Source organism: Podarcis tiliguerta, assembly GCF_965153285.1.
Source record: "Podarcis tiliguerta genome assembly, chromosome: 3".
Lineage (NCBI taxonomy): Eukaryota > Metazoa > Chordata > Lepidosauria > Squamata > Lacertidae > Podarcis > Podarcis tiliguerta.
In genome coordinates, this window is record NC_139536.1 from 30,785,342 (window position 1) to 30,805,039 (window position 19,698).

Below are 19,698 nucleotides of genomic sequence, written 5' to 3' on the forward strand. Positions count from 1 at the left end.
AAATTCTGATATTTGAACTTAGAACATCAAATATCAGATTATAATTTCTAATCTGTTTCTAATAATCTAATACACACTTCTGGAAAAGTAAATGGGAAGATTTCAGAAACGCTACTATGTAATCCATAATAGACTGAACTAAAGGTAAACAAATACATAGGGCACTCAGCTCTAATTCAGTTAGAACACACAATATATAGCATTTTCTGGTTGTGTGTTGTATAAATATAGCTGGTTTCTTCAATATATTCACAGAGGATTTGTAAAATACATTTATACCTCGCTCACACACTAGGAGGACACCCAACAATGAAATGAATGAACAAAACCACAGATTTATAAACGGACTGAGTGAGAGCCATGAGAAGTACTAAACGTGGGTGCAGGCTGCCAAGACTGCACAGCTTATGTACGTTCTCTGCTAAACTTTTTTTCAGAAGAAAGTACTTAAAATTCCTGGTGAAGTCAAGTTACTTGACATTTTGTCTCACTAAAAGAAGTGGTGGGCCATATCATGTGAATCTTACTGTATTACATTCTAAAGGGCTTGGCAACTGTTGGTCATTAATCTTTAACACAAAGGAAATTCAAATACAGTGACAAATATATATATTTTTTGGGGGGTGGGAGTAATTTAGTCCCAGTCCCAATAGTTTAAACTACAAGGATAGGGTCCCTCTGGAGCCTGGTCAACAGCCTAGCAAGTCCCCTGTTCAAAGTCTTGCGTCAAAGTGGTGAAAGAATATAAAATACAGAAATTAAAAACCGTTTAGCCATGGGAGTGGGGGAGGGGAGATACCCACTTCACTACTGACAATATGTGAAGAAACCCCTTTTAAAGCAAAAACAGAAAACCCACCCAAACACATATTCGTCATTGCTAGTGTTGTGTATGTGATTTTCTCCTATTTATCGATTACACAAAGAAAAACCCAGCAGGGGCTGCTGCAATGCAACATACGCCGATTTCACATTGGAGCGGGGGGGGGGAGATTCTTTTTCACTTCTACGCCTTGAATTCTGTAGCTGGGGCGAACGGATAGGTGATTCTATGCCTTGCTTTTAACCGCGAATAAAGGGCACCGAAAATAGCCCGTCCTCTTCCCTCTAGCTCCAGTTGCCCCTCCCGAAGAAAATAAAGGTGGTTTTTCAACCCTCCAAACGAACCAGTGTCACCTTTCCCCCTTCCTTTCTGTGCAACCCCCCCCCACACACACCCCAAAAGCTCTTCCACAACCCTTGCTTGCAACAAAAGCTCTGCACGCCAGATGAGCCATTATTATCCCTATGGTCACACCATCAGCACAATCCCTGTTCTTTTTCTCCTGCCGGCAAACACGCACACGCAAACTTCCCCCCATTCTAGAGAAAAGAACAATGCGGGGGGGGGGGGAGAGAGAGATAGGGAGAAGGACATGAAACTACAACACCGCGGGAAATCAATGCAAAATTTGGAAGGGGGGGGGGAGAGGGGAAAAACATGGGGGTGAGAAAAGAAACCTCCCCCCCAACCCTGCTTTTTCGCCGCAGCTCCTTCCCTCCAAACCGGCCGACACTTCCCACATCCCGCCCGAGGCTTCCCTATTAAGACGACCCCCCCCCAGTCATGCCCACCCCGTCGGGGTTTCCCCCTCGAGCCCTCAGTCGCTCCACTCGGGAGGGGGCCTTCCTCAACCCACCCGCGCAAGGCTTCCCCGTTCTCGGCTGCAACCTCTTCCCCCTCCTTCACCACCCCAAACCGTCGCAACAACAACAAAAAAAGCCCTCCATGGACACGGACCCACAAGGCCCCCCTCTCGGCATAATGGTTCCCCTCCTTGCAGAGGAGGAAAGAGCAAAAAGGCTCCCCCCAAACACACACACACACCAATGCATGCATGCATGCATGCACACGCACACACTTCACCTCATGTTGCTGCCCAGGGGCCGGGGGGGCGTCTTCCCCCCCGCTCCTCGCTCTTCTCTCCTCAGGAGCCGGCTGAGTCGTTCTCAATAGGCGACGAGTGCGGAGGGAGGGAGGGGAGGAGGAAGAGGAGCAGCAGCGGGGAGGGGGGGTCCCCCCGCAGGCGCCAGCCAGTCCCTGCCTTGGCAACCCTGAGACTGGCTCGCCTTGCCTTGCCTGCGCCCTCCGGCTCGGCTGCTTTGGCCCAACCCGACCACAGCGGGGAGTCCAAGGAGGGAGGGAAGAAAGGGAGGGGAAGGGAGGAATGGCGCACGCGGGGGGGGGGGGAGGAGGAGCGGGAGGAGGGGAGAACAAGAGAAGGTGGGAGCGTCGGGAACGCGGGGGGCAGCGCGCGAGCGGCTCGCTCGAGACGCCGGCTTGCATAGGGGGGTGGGCGGGGACGCAGGGGGGACGCCAAGGGGGCGGAGCAGAGCAAGCCCCGCCTCCTTGGCTGCTCTGCATTCCCTGTGCATTCCATGCGGGTTCTGGCGCGGGGGGGGGGGAGGTTGGTGGAAGCGCCGTAGAGAGATGTGGGAGCAACCAACTGCGGAGGAGGAGGAGGAAGCCACTGCGGTGAGCTCATACGCTTTGGCGACCCCTGCTGACCGCCCGGGTGGTTCCCTTGCGCACCTTGGGCGCGTGTGCCGGTGTGGCGCGCAGCTGAACCTCCCCCCCCCCCCCCCGCCATCGCAGACGACGGTGGTGGTGGTGCACTTTCCCGAGCCCACGACCGAAAAGGCTGGAATCTGCAGTCTCCAGAAGACTGCCCTCTCTGGAACGAGCCGTTTGCAGATCGTCACAAGGGACTATGGGCACGGAATGGCTAATTTTCCTCTGCTGGTTTCTCCTCCAGGCTTCCCGTGCTTAAAGCATACGGTATTTCGATGTTCTGCTCCGCACAGCATCCTGCATTTGTTAGCGCCTGCGTGCCGTGTAGGTTACTAAGGACACGTGCGTTGCATATATTACTGTTCAAGCCGCTGGTTACTGTTCAGTCCTTTCTACCGCGAGACCTGCCTTGAATTCTTTATTGCTCAACGCCCCGGTTGCTTCTCTGCTTTGCCTGCTTCTCATGCGCCTTGTTATTCAATCCACATTTACCTAAAGTTTCTGGACTTTAGTCTCGGGGTGGTCCTCCTGTATTCAGCGTGCAGATTGCCACCAGTGCGCACCACTTTCCAGTTAACGCGTCCCAATTGTGAATATGACTCCTATTTCAATTTCAATCTTGGTTTCTCTTCCATGGTTCAGGAAGAAGAGCATATTAAATCCGTGGAAGAAATCCCACTGCTGTACCCAAGTTTAGCGGCACCTATGCTATGCATAACACCAGTACTCAGCATATTCGCCTGGAAATGAATCTCATTTGTTTCCATTGTTCTATCCTGGAAGTGCACTTAAGGTCACATTTTGAAATGCACACTTGAGAGTAGGTCCCATTGAACTCAGAAGGGCCTTATTTCCAAGTAAGTATAATTGGATTGGGCTGTATGTCTGGTTGTATCCAAATATTCTGGCTTCCTGCTCAGTCCCATGCGTGCCTCTTCAGAAATAACTCAAACGAAATTCAGTAGGACTTACAATCAAATATTTCCGGGGATGTAGCTGTGTCCATCTGTTGCAGCAAAAAGCAACCAATAGTCTCGTGGTGCCATAGAGACTAAGAGACTTTATCATGACATAAGCTTTCCTTGACTTGAGCTCACTTCATCAGAGGCATAAATCGTTAGTCATCAGATAAATATGCACACATATGGATTTGAAGGGGTGGGTGTAAGGTTGGAATTAAATGACCATGCAAAGGGTATACAGGCTGTGACAACCTGATGAAGTGGGATTCTAGTCCATTACGGCTTAAGGCATGATCAAAATACTTTGTTCATTTTCCCAAGTAAGTGTGTGTATAAGGTTAGGTATGAGGTTGTCTTGTTTGAGGATTGGCACAATGCAACAGACTATTGTGGTTAGGGCAAAGGCTTGACGAAAGTCTAATTTTAGGCCATGAATAAATGATATGTACTGCCTTTCTGTTCCTTCAGCTTCTCAAATTAATCATCGAAGCTGAACCCCATCACAATGACATTTGCCTTGTTTTCTGCATTGTTAGCTTATATTGCTTTTTGTTTTGGTTTTTAAAAAAAATAATGACATGTTTATTCTCCATGGATAAGAATTTGCTGGCTACTTCCTTGTTATTTCTAGCTGAGTTATTTCTCCAATTTATATATATTTATATACTTCTGTAGAAATGCTGAAATAAAAAGAAAATAACGCTTCGTAAGAACAAGGTTGAAGAAGTGCTAATGTTGCATTTAAGAGTAACTGCTCCAAGGTTTATCCTGGAAAGGAAAAATACTCCCCCCATCTTTGCGCACTGTTTATTGATTATTCATCCTGACTTGTTTTGAGGGAGATTAGACAACATTGGCTCTTCAATTCGCATTCAGTCTTATTTGTTTGCAGGGAGATTAGACGAAGTTGCATCAAAGCAAGGGTCATCCCACAACTTCCCAGTGCATTTTCCTGACTCTTTCCTTATCAAGAAGAATCCAAACTTTTGGGGGAAGTGGGTTTGTTGCACAAAATGTCCCAATCAACTATAATTGCACAACCAGAATTTGCCAGTGTGTGACTGAATTGATCTTGAAAATAGAGACAACCTGGAAGCACCCACTGTGGGTAAACATACCTGTGTGATGGGAGCGGGGAACCCTTTTCAGCCTGAGGGCCACATTGTCTTCTGAGCAATGTTCCAGGGGCCACATGTCGGTGATTGCGGGTGGCAAAGGCTAAAGTGGGCAGAGCAAAATACACACACTCACACATCCCTCTCTACCCTCCATCAAATAGATTGTTTCTGTGCATTTCTCACCTAGGTATCTGCAGTGATGCATTTATTTATTTATTTACTTATTCATTAACTTCCTTTGAGTGTATTTATGCCCAAGGCAGCTTATACTATAAAACAGAGCAAACAATGTCAGTGCTGGTTCCGTAACATTTCAGTTAAAACAATACAGACAAACCTTGGTTGTTGAACGTAATCCATTCCAGAAGACCATTCGACTTCCGAAATGTTCGACAACTGGAGCAGTTACTTCCAGGTTTTCGGCATTTGGGAACCGAAACGTTTGAAAACTGAGCTGTTTGACAACCGAGGTTTGACTTTAATATAAAACAACTAAGTTCAAACGTGTGGCAGATAAAATACCAATAATATGGGAGACAGATCCAGACTTGCTTCCTGAAATAGATGCATCTTTAAAAGGCAGTGAAAAACTTGGCAAAGGTGCCAAATTAATCTCCCAGGATGGAGAGTTCCACTGCACAGTCACAAAGGAGGGAGAGTGATATGGCACTAATGTCCTGCTTGTTTGGTCACTGCAACAACAGAATGCTGAACTATTTAAGCCTTCAATCTGATCCAACAGGGCTCTTGTGTTGTCTCCCGTGTTTCCACCACCCAACATGCAGGAGAACCTCCTCAGACAATGTTTGGCTCATACAGGAAGAGAAAGGCCTTCAGATATCCTGTACCTGAGGCAACAACCTTATTCAGGGAATGGCCTTCTCACTGACACAGAGCACCTCTGGTTTGTCCAGATTGGTAACTGTCAGTTTATTGAACTGAATCTAGTCCTAGATGCTGCTCTAGGGTTTCCAGGTAAGAGTGTGAATAAATATTGTCTCTTGTTGCTAGATAATAAAGTCGTTACAGCAAGCAATTTCTCTCTTTCCTTTCTCTTCCGCACAACAACTGATTGTATTATAGTTGATTCGTGTGACACTCGATGCATGACCAGATGTTGATGAAATCAATCCTTATCCAAGTTCACGGCAAAGCAGTTGTTTGTATCATCAAGAATGCAGGCTGCTCCTCAGCATGCAGTGAAAATTGTGCTTTATTATTATTATTGCTCACTTTATCATACCACTGCTATCTAAGCTGCACAAATGAAAGTATTAAAGGATTCACTTCCCCATATCAGGAGCTTAAATAAGAATTAACTAAACAATTGAACAGTTATGAGCCAAAGGGAGACACCCTCCACAGGTAATGGAAATGCCCCAAAGTAAATAAATCCTCCTAAATTATCAAAAGCAGTACTATAAATAACACAGTTTGTTATGGTTACAGGTAGGTAGCTGTATTGGTCTGCCATAGTCAAAACAAAATTTAAAAAATCCTTCCAGTACCACCTTAGAGACCAACTAAATTTGTTATTGGTATGAGCTTTCATGTGCATGCACGCTTCTTCGAAAGCTCATACCAATAACAAACTTAGTTGGTCTCTAAGGTGCTACTGGAAGGAAATTTTTTATTTTGTTTCGACAGTTTGTTATAATTATCCTTTGGATCCCATAGTTTTAAAATTAAATTAAGTTTAATAGAGTTGATGTTAAACATTTTTGTTCTGGACAGTAAAAAAGAATGGTTAATGAACTTACAGGGCATTGCAATTACAGATAGCTAATAACAGTTATGGGGACGCGGGTGGCACGGTGGGTAAAAGCCTCAGCGCCTAGGGCTTGCCGATCGAAAGGTCGGCGGTTCGAATCCCCGCGGCGGGGTGCGCTCCCGTTGCTCGGTCCCAGCGCCTGCCAACCTAGCAGTTCGAAAGCACCTCCGGGTGCAAGTAGATAAATAGGGACCGCTTACTGGCGGGAAGGTAAACAGCGTTTCTGTGTGCTGCGCTGGCTCGCCAGATGCGGCTTTGTTACGCTGGCCACATGACCCAGAAGTGTCTCCGGACAGCGCTGGCCCCTGGCCTCTTAAGTGAGATGGGCGCACAACCCTAGAGTCTGTCAAGACTGGCCCATATGGGCAGGGGTACCTTTACCTTTACCTAATAACAGTTATATCAGGGCCCTTCCAGACTGATATTTTATTATGGATGTATTCTTCAGCATATTCTTGACACAATGATAGTGCACTAATGATGGGTTTATTCAGCTTTTGTTTGTTATGTGATGCTTCCCCAGTGCTACACATCATTGCTGTCTGGAATGGCTATAGCTCAGTAGCAGCAGCAACAACAACAAGAAGAACAGCTTCCAACTGAATACTAAAAACAGAATAAAACTTCAAACATTAAAAACTTCCCTAAACAGGGCTGCCTTCAGATGTCTTCTGAAAGTCAGATAGTTGTTCATTTCCTTGACATCTGATGGGAGGGCGTTCCACAGGGCGGGCGCCACTACCAAGAAGGCCCTCTGCGTGGTTCCCTGTAACCTCACTTCTCGCACTGAGGGAACCACCAGAAGGCCCTCGGTGCTAGACCTCAGTGTCCGGGCAGAACGATGCAGGTGGAGACACTCCTTCAGGTATACGGACTGAGGCCGTTTAGGGCTTTAAAGGTCAGCACCAACACTTTGAATTGTGCTCGGAAATGTACTGAGAGCCAATGTAGGTCTTTCAGAACCACTCCCAGTCACCAGTCTAGTGACCACATTTTGAATTAGTTGTAGTTTCCGGGTCACCTTCAAAGGTAGCCCCATGTAGAGTGCATTGCAGTAGTCCAAGTGGGTGATAACTAGAGCATGCACCACTCTGGCGAGACAGTTTGCAGGCAGATAGGGTCCCAGCCTGCGTACCAGATGGAGCTGGTAGACAGCTGCCCTGGACACAGAATTGACCTGTGCCTCCATAGACAGCTGTGAATCCAAAATTTATCCCAGGCTGCACACCTGGTCCTTCAGGAGCACAGTTACCCTATTCAGGACCAGGGAGTCCCTTACACCTTCCCGCCACCTGCCCCCCCAAAACAGTACTTCTGTCTTGTCAGGATTCAGCCGCAATCTGTTAGCCACCATCCATCCTCCAGCCGCCTCTAGACACTCACACAGAACCTACACCACCTTCACTGGTTCTGATTTAAAAGATAGGTAAAGCTGGGTATTATCCACATACTGATGAAGACCCAGCCCAAACCCCCTGATGATCTCTCCCAGCAGCTTCATATAGATGTTAAAAAGGATGGGGGAAAGGACGAAACCCTGAGGCACCCCACAAGTGAGAGCCCAGGGTCCAAACATTCATCCCCCCCCCTCACTTTCTGAACACGGCCCAGGAGGAAGGAGCAGAACCACTGTATAACAGTGCCCCATCTCCCAGCCCCTCTCTAGACCATGGGTAGGCAAACTAAGGCCCGAGGGCTGCATTCAGCCAAACTGCCTTCTAAATCCGGCCCGCAGACAGTCCAGGAATCGGTGTGTTTTTACATGAGTAGAATGTGCCCTTTTATTTAAAATGTATCTCTGGGTTATTTGTGGGGCCTTCCTGGTATTTTTACATGAGTAGAATGTGCACTTTTATTTAAAATGCATCTCTGGGTTATTTGTGGGGCATAGGAATTCATTCATTTTCTTTTTCAAAATATAGTCCGGCCCCCCACAAGGTCTGAGGGACAGTGGCCCGCCCCCCTGCTTAAAATGTTTGCTGACCCCTGCTCTAGACGGTCCAGAAGGATGTTGTGGTCGAAGGTATCAAATGCCGCTGAGAGATCCAGCAAAAGCTGAACAAAAATAAACCAGAACCTTTATGGTATAAAAAGTTATGGGATTTCACCAGGAAGTTAAGGGATATGTACTGCTTGGAAGCAAAGCTGTTTGACCACCCCAAAACCTTTGTAGGGAATGTACAAACAGCACTGAAAAAATGGGATAATGTGTGACTGCTCTTATACAGTGCTGTAGCTACAGAAGGGCTAGCCAGTTATTTTTGCTCTGGGTGAAGCCTCCAGAGGGGTGCCATTGAGGCTCTCAACCTGTGTGTGTGTGCGCGCAGATGTGTGTGTGGGAGGGGGTGCCAAACTGGGTCTTTGACCCGGGTGAAATAAAGTCTAATTTTGCCACTGCCTTATAGCATCATAAGTACAAGAAGAAGAAGAGTTTGGATTTGATATCCCGCCTTTCACTCCCTTTAAGGAGTCTCAAAGCGGCTAACATTCTCCTTTCTCTTCCTCCCCCACAACAAACACTCTGTGAGGTGAGTGGGGCTGAGAGACCTCTAAGAAGTGTGACTAGCCCAAGGTCACCCAGCAGCTGCATGTGGAGGAGCGGGGAATCGAACCCGGTTCCCCAGATTACGAGACTACCACTCTTAACCACTACACCACACTGGCAAATCATCATCAGTGTGCAGCAACAAAGATATCTGGAGGACCCCTCAAAGAAAGGACTCCAGGCAACAGATATAGCTGGGACAAAATGTCTTCCCTTTGTAAATTCTGCAAATAAATTCTATTGAGAGGGGTTCTGTGTAGACAGGATGCGAACGTTCTTGAACTACTCTAATATATGACTATTCCTTATTATTACTGGGTTATTTATTTTCTTGTTGCAATTGGCAATGAACAATAAGATAGCATAAACTTATTGGGCTGAATACAGACTGACAGTGCACTCCTATACATGTTGACTAAGTACTACTGAGCTAGGTGAGGGACACACCTCAGGGCAAGTGTTTCTTAGGCTGAAATCCTAAATTAGGCAGCAACCCTAATCCCACTTATCAGTGGGAATTAGCTTCTGAGTATACATGGTTAGGATTGCACAGTTGGTCATTTTCCCCCCTTCTTTTTTTTTTGTCCCATTGAAATCACTGGGGCAATTCAGTCCTAAAGTTCAACTAACATATAGCACAAACTTATGCGTGCTGGTGCTGACCTTTAAAGCCCTAAACGGCCTCGGCCCAGTATACCTGAAGGAGCGTCTCCACCCCCATCGTTCTGCCCGGACGCTGAGGTCCAGCGCTGAGGGCCTTCTGGCGGTTCCCTCATTGCGAGAAGCAAAGCTGCAGGGAACCAGGCAGAGGGCCTTCTCGGTAGTGGCGCCTACCCTGTGGAACGCCCTCCCATCAAATGTCAAAGCGATAAATAACTACCTGACATTTAGAAGACATCTTAAGGCAGCCCTGTTCAGGGAAGTTTTTAATCTGTGATATTTTACTGTATTTTTTGTTTCTATGGAAGCCGCCCAGAGTGGCTGGGGAAACCCAGCCAGATGGGCAGGGTACAAATAAATTATTATTATTATTATTATTATTATTATTATTATTATTATTATTACAGCCTGATTCTGGATCAAATGCTCTATCTTCTTAAAATATTTAGATCAATATCCATACTCTCTCACCCACAATATTATAAGCAAAGTTATACTAGAACCAGGAAGGAAGAATAAGGCTCAGTTCACAAGCAGAGGCAACACTTATATGGGACTTCTCTGGGGGCTCTTTGGATAAAAGGAGGGGGTTCTTTTCCACCAACTTGAAGGATAGGGGGAGTCTCCACCCCCATCGTTCACTGAGGTCCAGCTCGAAGGGCCTTCTGGGAGTTCCCTCTGGGAGAAGTGAGGTTACAGGAAACCAAGCAGAGGACCTTCCCATTGGTGGTGCTCGCCCTGTGGAATGCCCTCCCATCAGATGTCAAGGAAATAAACAACTATCTGACTTTTAGAAGACATCTGAAAGCAACCCTGTTTGGAAAAATTTTAATGTCTAATGTTTTACAATTTTTTATGTGCTGTAAGCCGCCCAGAGTGGCTGGGGAAACCCAGCCAGATGGGCAGGGTATTTATTATTATTATTATTATTATTATTATTATTATTATTATTATTATTACAGTGGTGCCTCGCAAGACGAAATTAATTCGTTCCGCGAGTCTCTTCGTCTAGCGGTTTTTTCGTCTTGCGAAGCAACCCTATTTAGCGGATTAGCGGATTAGCGCTATTAGCGGTTTAGCGGCTATTAAAGGCTATTAAAGGCTTAGCTGCTAAAAGGCTATTAGCGGTTTAGCAGCTTAGAAAAAGGGGGTGGGGAGCGAAAAAAAATCTCAAGACTCGCAATACATTTTCGTCTTGCGAAGCAAGCCCATAGGGAAATTTGTCCTGCAAAGCGCATCGAAAAATGGAAAACCCTTTCGTCTAGCGGGTTTTCTGTCTTGCGAGGCATTCGTCTTGCGGGGCACCACTGTATTATTATTATTAGTGGGGCAAGGGTAGACTGGTTTACTGTTACTGAGAGAGGGAAAAGGAGCAGGAGGCAAACCTTTTAAGGAGTTATTTGTGGAAGACAGCAAGCTACAGTAGTATCTGTACTGCATCTATGCCACGCCTTCCGAAAACCCCACTGTACTATTTGGGAACAGCGAAATCTACAGGTTTAGAGGAAATGCATAGTTTAGAACCTAGAAATATTGGAAGCTGCCTTATACTGATTCAGATCATTGGTCAATCTAGCTTGATATTGTCTACGCTGACTAGCAGTAACTCTCCAGAATTTCAGGGAAGGCTCACAGCCACCTCTAACTAGAGATGCCAGAGATTGAATGTGGGACTTTCCACATACATGCAGAGCAGATACCACCACTGACCCATGGACCTTCCCCTACAAAATGAATAAGCCTTACTCATATGCAATGTTCTGTGTTTATTTCAGCCAGATTCATTTGTGCATACTCATTGTCCACCCCCAAAACAGCACTTTAATGGTGGAAGAAGAGTAATATGCCTGAAGGATAAAGGACCCGAGTGACTCAGAGGGATTTGGATCAAATCCCTTGGTTGCACTGAGGCATGAATCATATGCTCCCTCTGTGTCCATAAAGAGCTGATAGTATGTTCCAAACTCTATATGTGATTATCTTTATACTGATGATGCAAAACTGAGTCTCCAGCAGCTACTTTAAGATAAACAGAAATATATTATGTTCTATATACTGATAAGCCTCCATTTGGTATGCTGGGGGAGGAAAAAAGTCAAAACATGAAACTAAAGACTTACACCTGTGACCATTTCCCACCTATCCCCAAGCCATAAATACCACTGTAGGGAGACCACTGTAAAAACATACGCTGCCATCATTTTAAATATTTCTTGATATGGCAAAGCCTTCCTGTTTGTGTGCAAGGAGGAAAGGTGTATAACATTTGCATAGATCATCAGGGGGTTTGGGCTGGCTGTTCATCAGTATGCAGATGACACCCAGCTCTACCTATCTTTTAAATCAGAACCAGTGAAGGCAGTGAATGTCCTGTGTGAGTGCCTGGAGGCGGTTGGAGGATGGATGGCGGCTAACAGATTAAGGTTGAATCCTGACAAGACAGAAGTACTGTTCTTGGGGGACAGGAGGCGGGCAGGTGTGGAGGACTCCCTGGTCCTTAATGGGGTAACTGTGCCCCTGAAGAACCAGGTGCACGGCCTGGGAGTCATTCTGGACTCACAGCTGTCCATGGAGATGAAGCTTAATTCTGTGTCCAGGGCAGCTGTCTACCAGCTCCATCTGGTACGCAGGCTGAGACCCTACCTGTCCGCAAACTGTCTCGCCAGTGTGGTGCATGCTCTAGTTATCTCCCGCTTGGACTACTGCAATGCGCTCTACATGGGGCTACCTTTGAAGGTCACCCAGAAACTGCAATTAATCTAGAATGTGGCAGCTAGACTGGTGACTGGGAGTGGCCGCCGGGACCATATAACACTGGTCCTCAGAGATCTGCATTGGCTCCTCCCAGTACGTTTCCGAGCACAATTCAAAGTGTTGGTGCTGACCTTTAAAGCCCTAAACAGCCTCGGTTCTATATACCTGAAGGAGCATTTCCACCCCCATCGTTCAGCCCAGACACTGAGGTCCAGCACAGAGGGCCTTCTGGCGGTTCCCTCATTGCGAGAAGTGAGGTTACAGGGAACCAAACAGGGCTTTCTCGTTAGTGGCGCCTGCCCTGTGGAATGCCCTGCCATCAGATGTCAAGGAAATAAGCAGATATCCTATTTTTAAAAGACATCTGAAGGCAGTCCTGTTTAGTGACGTTTTTAATATTTAATGCTGTATTGTTTTCAACACTCGATTGGGAGCCACCTAGAGTGGCTGGGGAAACTCAGCCAGATGGGCGGGGTATTATTATTATTATTATTATTATTATTATTATTATATGTTGTAATTCTTTGGTTTGTAAGTTCCAGGGTCTTTACTTTCAGATGAGTGGAATGTATCAGGGTTTAACAAATCGTAACACTCCAACTCTATGATTCTATGATTCTATGATTCTATGATTCAGGGCTCTGCTGCTTTTCAGCTGATTATTCTACCTTAATGGCTTTGTCAAATCTCCTCTACTTACCCTGACTTTGCTAAGGATTGCTATATTTCCCCATATAAATATAAAATGTGCCCCATGTATTCATAGCTCCAGAAGTTATTTTTATGTAGGAGGCAGGCTCACTCTGCACAATCTGCTATTTCTCTAATATTCCTTTGGAAGATCCAGCTTTTTATTGCTGGCTGCCAGATTGTCACTACTACGGGCACTGGTGAGTGCTTGGTTAAAATGCAGCACTGTTGCATACCTGCCCTGCCAACATTTCTCCAACGAAAATAGGGGTGTCCATAAAATAATAAGAATAATGATAATAATGATAATAATTTTATTACTTATACCCCACCTGTCTGACTGGGTTGCCCCAGCCACTCTGAGCAGCTTCCAACATATATAAAAACATAATAAAACATTAAACATTAAAAAAAACTTCCCTATACAGAGCTGCCTTCAAATATCTTCTGAAGGTTGTATAGTTACTTATCTCCTTGATTCCACCCCCCCCCCCAACATTTCTCCAATGAAAATAGGAACTAAGGAAAAGTGGGACATTCCAGGATCAGATCAGAAACCGGGACGGTTGCTCCTTGTGGCCTTGAAATTTTGACTTTCCAAAACAAGGACTTCTAAGGTTGGAGCTGATCTATTTGGTGGAACATTGAATTGCCATTAGTTCCTTTTCAGGCCAACCAGAAGATTCATGAAACAGAGATTGAAATCCGGGTATCTTGATGTCAAAGTTCCATTGGGACCACACCAGCACAACTATACACATAGAGAGTTTCTCTCATGGACTTATTTCATGAATATTTGGATTGCTTGGCTTTGAGATACTGAGTTGCGCATGCCATTATTATTTTGGCATGGTATATATTGTCTAAGACTACATGTAATAGAAGGTGTTGAAATGCTGTACATTATTGATAATGAGTTTTTGTAAACTACAGAGTTGTTTAGCTTGTGATTTATCTCTCTGTATTCCTTGAGAGTGATATTGGACTCCAAGTCTCATCAACCTCATCCACCATGGTCAATGGTCAGGGATGATGGGAGTTGCAGTCCCAAACTTCTGAAAGGCATCAAGCTAGAGAAGGCTGGTCTACATTGATTGCCAGAAAGTCTCCAGGGTTTCAGATGGTCTATTTTCTAGACCTGGAGATACCAGGGTCTGAACATGAGACCATCTGCATGGAAAGCATGTGCTCTACCACTGAGCTATGCCCCCCTCCTGACTTGACTGAAACACCGAGCACATACAAAAAGAATTAAAGAAATGTTTTAAAATAACTAATGCTTCAAAAATATATGTACAGGGTATGATTCACTTAAAGCGTTCCACCAGTTGGGAGCCCTGCTCACGGACGTTTGATTGTGCAGTAAGGTTCCTATCTCCCCACCTCACGGCCCCCAAAATAGGTTCGGGTGGGTCAGGAGAACCCCTAGAACGGGGGGGGGGGGGAGAAATCTCTCTGTCTGACAAGCCAAATGCTTGGTGTGGCAGAATGATCACCTTCATGCAATATTGAATTCCTCCCCTGATGTTTTCAAGCAAACATCTAGAAGGGAGAATCATTCATGCCCTCTGACATCCATGTTTCCCCTCCAAAACAAACACAGTTGAAAATGTTTATTGATAGAAAACATGGGTTAAACAGGGCCTTCTTGTTGTATCTCCTGGGTTGAGGATCTCCCTTCCAAGAGAGTTTAATTGCTCTCCTAATCGATTATATTTAGATGGGCAAATTTTTCCTTCCACCAGGCTTTTGATTGAATTTCTACCTGCTTGTGGATTTGTTTTGGTTCTCTTCCTAATGCTTTCTGTTTTTATAACCGTTTAAAATGGAATTTGTAATGTTGTAAAGCACCTTGGGGTCCTTTTTGAGGGCTAAGGGGCATTCAGTCAATCAATCAATCAATCAATGATTATCATTGATATTGCAAACTCCCACAAACATGTCAAGGCATTCTGGGATTATTGCTCTCTGCTACTGATATCTGACTCAGCTGTCCTTCTCTGAACAAGGTCCTTAGTAACATGTCCTGAACTGCCTTGACCAAAGGTGACAATCCTAAAAATAACTCCTGTTGTGTCATTACATTGCTGTTCATGTGCAACACTGTCTGTACTTTGACAATGATGGTGTTCATTCTCTCAAAATATCTTCCAGGCATTCCATTCTTAAGGACATCTCGTTGACGTCAATGGATTCTTAAAGTATAAGACTAAAAACACAAACTCACATGAAAACTCCAAGGCCCATTGAGCTTTTTATACTTCTGAACAGAGTACTTTTACACTTTGTGCTGCACAGAATTATGCCAGCATTTACACCAAAAATTATGAGCAAAAAATGACTCATTTGTCAGTGTGGTGTAGTGGTTAAGAGCGGTAGTCACGTAATCTGGGGAACCGGGTTCGCGTCTCCGCTCCTCCACATGCAGCTGCTGGGTGACCTTGGGCCAGTCACACTTCTTTGAAGTCTCTCAGCCCCACTCACCTCACAGAGTGTTTGTTGTGGGGGAGGAAGGGAAAGGAGAATGTTAGCCGCTTTGAGACTCCTTAAAGGGAGTGAAAGGCGGGATATCAAATCCAAACTCTTCTTCTTCTTCTTTTAACCCTCAGTTCTGCTCATTTACATTGCATAGATCTTATTTATAAAAACAGGATTGTGCTGTAAGAATAAGGAATCTTACAGAGCAACTCTAGACTTGAGACCTGTCAGTTGAGGAGCTTCAGGATTTGGCAAAAGCCCCAAGAGATCAGTGGAGTGTTAAGTCTCACCGTTGCTTTGAAAAATATGTTCCCTATCCTATGGAGTGAACTACTGCTCAATATGGCCTACAGTTACCTTTGTTCCATGTCCTGCCCTATGCCCTTAGCTCCTTGATTACTGAATCATTTCCTTCCATGAATGAGTCTGCTTGACCCTTGGTCCCAGGAAGTGAGCTATGTGAGCTCTCTGCAAGTGACCTGCCAAGGTAGCTATGGGTGTGCTGTGTTGTGTGGATTCTCCTTCCTCCTCTTTCTGTAGTGTGCTCAAAAAAACAATGGCGGGGGTTGCATAAGGGGATTCAAATTCATGCCTATTGTTTCGCCTGGAAATTTCCAATAAGTGGCCTCACTGCTGGCTGTGCCACTGGGGCTGATGGACTGTGGGTGCTGTGATTGTGGGGGTGGTGATGCAGTGGGAGTGGCCCTGTCGCTGTGTGTTTATTGGTTCCCTCCATGTATGCGAAGCATGTTGGCACTGTCACCAGCACAGTCTCTGATTGGTTGCCAGGGATGTAGGCATGTCTGTCATTTTTACTCTTTTTGTTCTGTTGTGCATTTCCTTCCTTCCATTCTTGGGCCAATCACATATAGGATGCAGCAGCTACTCTAAAAGAATCTCCCCTACCTCCACCCAGGTGTAATTAAGAGTACAGGATTGCTCTGAGCCATAGGACAGATCTGTGTATGCACTATCATGACACAAGCTTACTTGTTTTATATGTTAAAAAGTAAAAAGTACATGTGCAACGCACCTAATTCTAGTAACACATCACTAAAAGCCTCATGCAAAGCTGCTCTTCCTCATTCAAATTCTTTAATTTTGTGTTTATCCAAAGGTTTGCAGCCACAGTTACCTTTCAGGAAAGGCATTCAGGCTATGCATCCACAAATCAGAGCATTTTCTTGACTTCAAAGACTTTGCTCCAGGAAAACTACTTGTCAGCCTCGGAACTTACTTTGCATATGGTTATGTATAGGAGGCATATTGTATTTCAGTTCGACATATTATTTTCACTTACAGAATACATACATTCCTAATAAGGCATAGTCAAGTTAGGAATGGGATCGGCTACCGTTACAGAACCATGGTCCTGTTTCTCACTCAATATATTTCTTCAGTCTCTTGTCTTTTTCCTGGAGGGCCATGCCAGCTTTCTGACTGCAGATGAAACCTGTCTCAGACACTGGGCTTTTCTTTGAAGATGTGGCTTATGTAATGTGGAAAAAATGCAACCAAGATGTTTCAAACACAAATGGAACCGAAGCATTCCAATCGCAGAGGGAAATGTTGCAAAATGTTGCCTTACTGAGTTTTCTTTTAATATAAAAAAGACTGAACACAATTTAGACAAGCGTCAATCTTTTTTGTTTGTTTTCAGGCAGCTACTGGAAACTTACTTTTAAAAAGGGCTTTACCTGACCATTTTATCTTGTTTACTATACATAACTTATGCAACTTTGTGTTTTTAGGATCTGTTGTTTAGATCTGGGTTGCTGTTTTTTTACTTTCCTGTTATATACTGCTTTGGAAACAATGGTTTGAAGTGGCTTATAAATCCCAGTCGCTCATCCCAGCATGCTGGGGGTAGTCTAGGTGCAGCTCATTTGTGGTCTCAGTGGTGGTCTTGATTCTGGTTCAAGTACCACTGCACCACACTGGTTTTCAGCTGAGCGATCCAGTTTCTAGCACACCCAAATAGTCCTGCTTTCCAGCCTTAATTCCCCTTTGAACTCACATCCAGCCGACTAGTGTCTCTGTCCCTGATCCCATGTTATTTTCTTTTAATATGCAGACCTGCTCCAAGCAACGGAACTTCAATCGGATATCACAGCTGCACCATTCCTGCTTCTAAAAGCTTGGGCTAGGCTCCAACAAAGGCAGCCTGGCAGCAGACACTTGGAGCGACTTGCTGACTATACAGCAATATGGGACATGGTCTACTCCATTATAATCGCGAGTTACTGCCAACAGCAGGTGTGATGGCGGGACCCCCCTCCTGTGAAAAGTTGCCCATGAGCCTCTGGCACTGTCTACCAGATCCGTGAGCAAGTTCCCCTGGTAACCTAGGTGTCGACTCCAGCTTTCTGTATTCTCTCTACTCTATAACACAGACAAATATAACATTTCCCGACAGCATGGCTGTAATAGAAAGAGGAAAGAAGAAAAAGTTAACTAGCTCTTTATGGGGCAGCAAGTAGGTGCCATGCATAGACGATGTTCTCCAGAAAGGAACCCTTGTTTCAGAGCATCAGTAATGGAGGGTGGCCCTAAATTAAGGAAAATAAATCTGTTTGTGTGCATTTATGAACCTATTTATAGCAAAGGGTTCGTCTTTGCCCCTCCACCAATGAAGGAGTATATTCCATGCTACAAATTATCATTTGTAACCCAAGACCTTTCTATAACTATCACATGCAGCATACATGGAAAACACTAGCTCATGTATTTGTTCACCCTCTTGTTTTTCATTGGCTTCATCTTGCCAGATATAACGCATTACAGACTTCTCACACAGTTGGTTTGGTTTTTTAAAAAATTTGCTATGGTTTTCATCAGCATCTTAATTTAGGTCTATGATATCATTGACCTCATCCTTTCACTTTGCAGATCCGAGTCCTTGTTCCTCATCCTGCCTCTTAATGGGACTATTTACCACCAGTCTGTATATACGTGCATTAAGGGATGCAATTTCATCACTTATATCGCTGCTCAGTTGACTTCTCTCAACTTTGTTGGAAGTACTGTACCTCACTTCTCATTTATACCGGAGATGCGGCTTGGCATCCAAATGGAGAAGGATTAGGAAAAAGCTATCTTAGCAATTCCGCGTATTTAATTACGTGGTCTGCTCAGAAGCCACAGTCATCGATATAGATCTTTAGTTTGAGTGCCAACAGTAAACTTGAAGATATATATATAGACAACCGTCCCCTCCCAATGTCTCCATTCTGATGACATCATCAGCTGGCCAACCGCTGCTCAAGTGGCAATCAAGAGCTTTTCTTTTTCATAAAAATTATACCCCTGGTCTTTGCTGATTTTGTGCCATCAAAATCATTTAGAAAATGATTGGATATATATAACCCCAATCTCAGGAGCCCTGCTGGATCAGGTCAAAGACCCATCTAGCTCAGCATCCTGTTCCCACAATGGCCAATAGATACCTATGGAAAGGCCCCAAGCAGGACGTCAATGCAACAGCAGTCTCCCCACTCGCAGCTGGTTTTCCAAGGCACACGGACTTCAACAGCAAAGGTAGAAGAACATTGTCAGCTTGGTAGTAGCCATGTATAATCTTATCCTCCATGAATTTTTAAAGCCATCCACGTTGGTGGCCATCGTTACACCTCATGGCAGGGAATTCCATAGTTTAATCATACATTGTGTGAAGAAAGACACCACTTAGATTTTCACCAGTTCCCCAATCTTCCTTCATTCCCACCCCCCAATTTTTATTTTTATTTTGCTCCAGGGGTCTAGGGGAACCTTCATAACAGCATAGGGCATGGTGAAGGGTGCTGTGGATTATGGGTCTTTTTGGCAAAAATCACCCCTTCAAGAGCCTTCCATTAATAGAACCATATCATTGAGGGTTGGTGAGAGAGACTGTCATGTGTGACAAGCTCTTTTTATTTCCCCACAACAGAAACTTGCTGCTAATCTGATGTGTATGCAAGATGACATAAGATATGGTTAGGCTTCTCGTGGTGTTTCCTACACTGAAGTGGTAGCCCTCATGTAGGAATTCTGTCTTGTGTGAAACATCCCTCAAGTTAGAAAGTCAAATAGATGATAATTGGTTCTTAAGTACTTGTCTCCTTGCAGCATTTGCTTCCTGGCAGCAGCCATAGCCAAAGTCACAATTTGGATTTCAAATTTAGCAAGTG

The 19,698-nt window shown here is 44.9% G+C and overlaps 1 protein-coding gene and 1 long non-coding RNA gene across 12 annotated transcripts in view; one reads left to right on the forward strand and one right to left on the reverse strand.

Annotated features, from left to right (window-relative positions):
- Nucleotides 1–19,698, reverse strand: part of ENAH (ENAH actin regulator) — a 146,482-nt gene that overhangs the window by 74,768 nt on the left and 52,016 nt on the right. For 6 of the 10 annotated variants that reach the window (XR_014509754.1, XR_014509755.1, XR_014509756.1 and 3 more), the window contains exon 1: nt 1,907–4,961. The exons of 3 other annotated variants lie outside the window; for them this stretch is intronic. Coding sequence is in view for 3 of the 7 variants with exons in the window: in XM_083434443.1 (XP_083290569.1) it covers nt 1,907–1,911 (5 nt within the window). In the remaining 4 variants the exon portion in view is untranslated. Of the gene's footprint in view, nt 1–1,901; nt 4,962–19,698 lie in introns of those variants that run through there. One more of the 10 variants, XM_083434437.1, reaches the window with a different exon arrangement.
- Nucleotides 3,280–19,260, forward strand: LOC310674854. Of its 2 annotated transcripts, none has more exons than XR_014509800.1 (3): nt 3,280–3,408; nt 5,374–5,606; nt 17,604–19,260. It is a non-coding gene; the product is annotated as an uncharacterized lncRNA (long non-coding RNA). The 2 variants fall into 2 exon arrangements; XR_014509801.1 differs by lacking the exon at nt 17,604–19,260 and adding an exon at nt 13,722–14,430.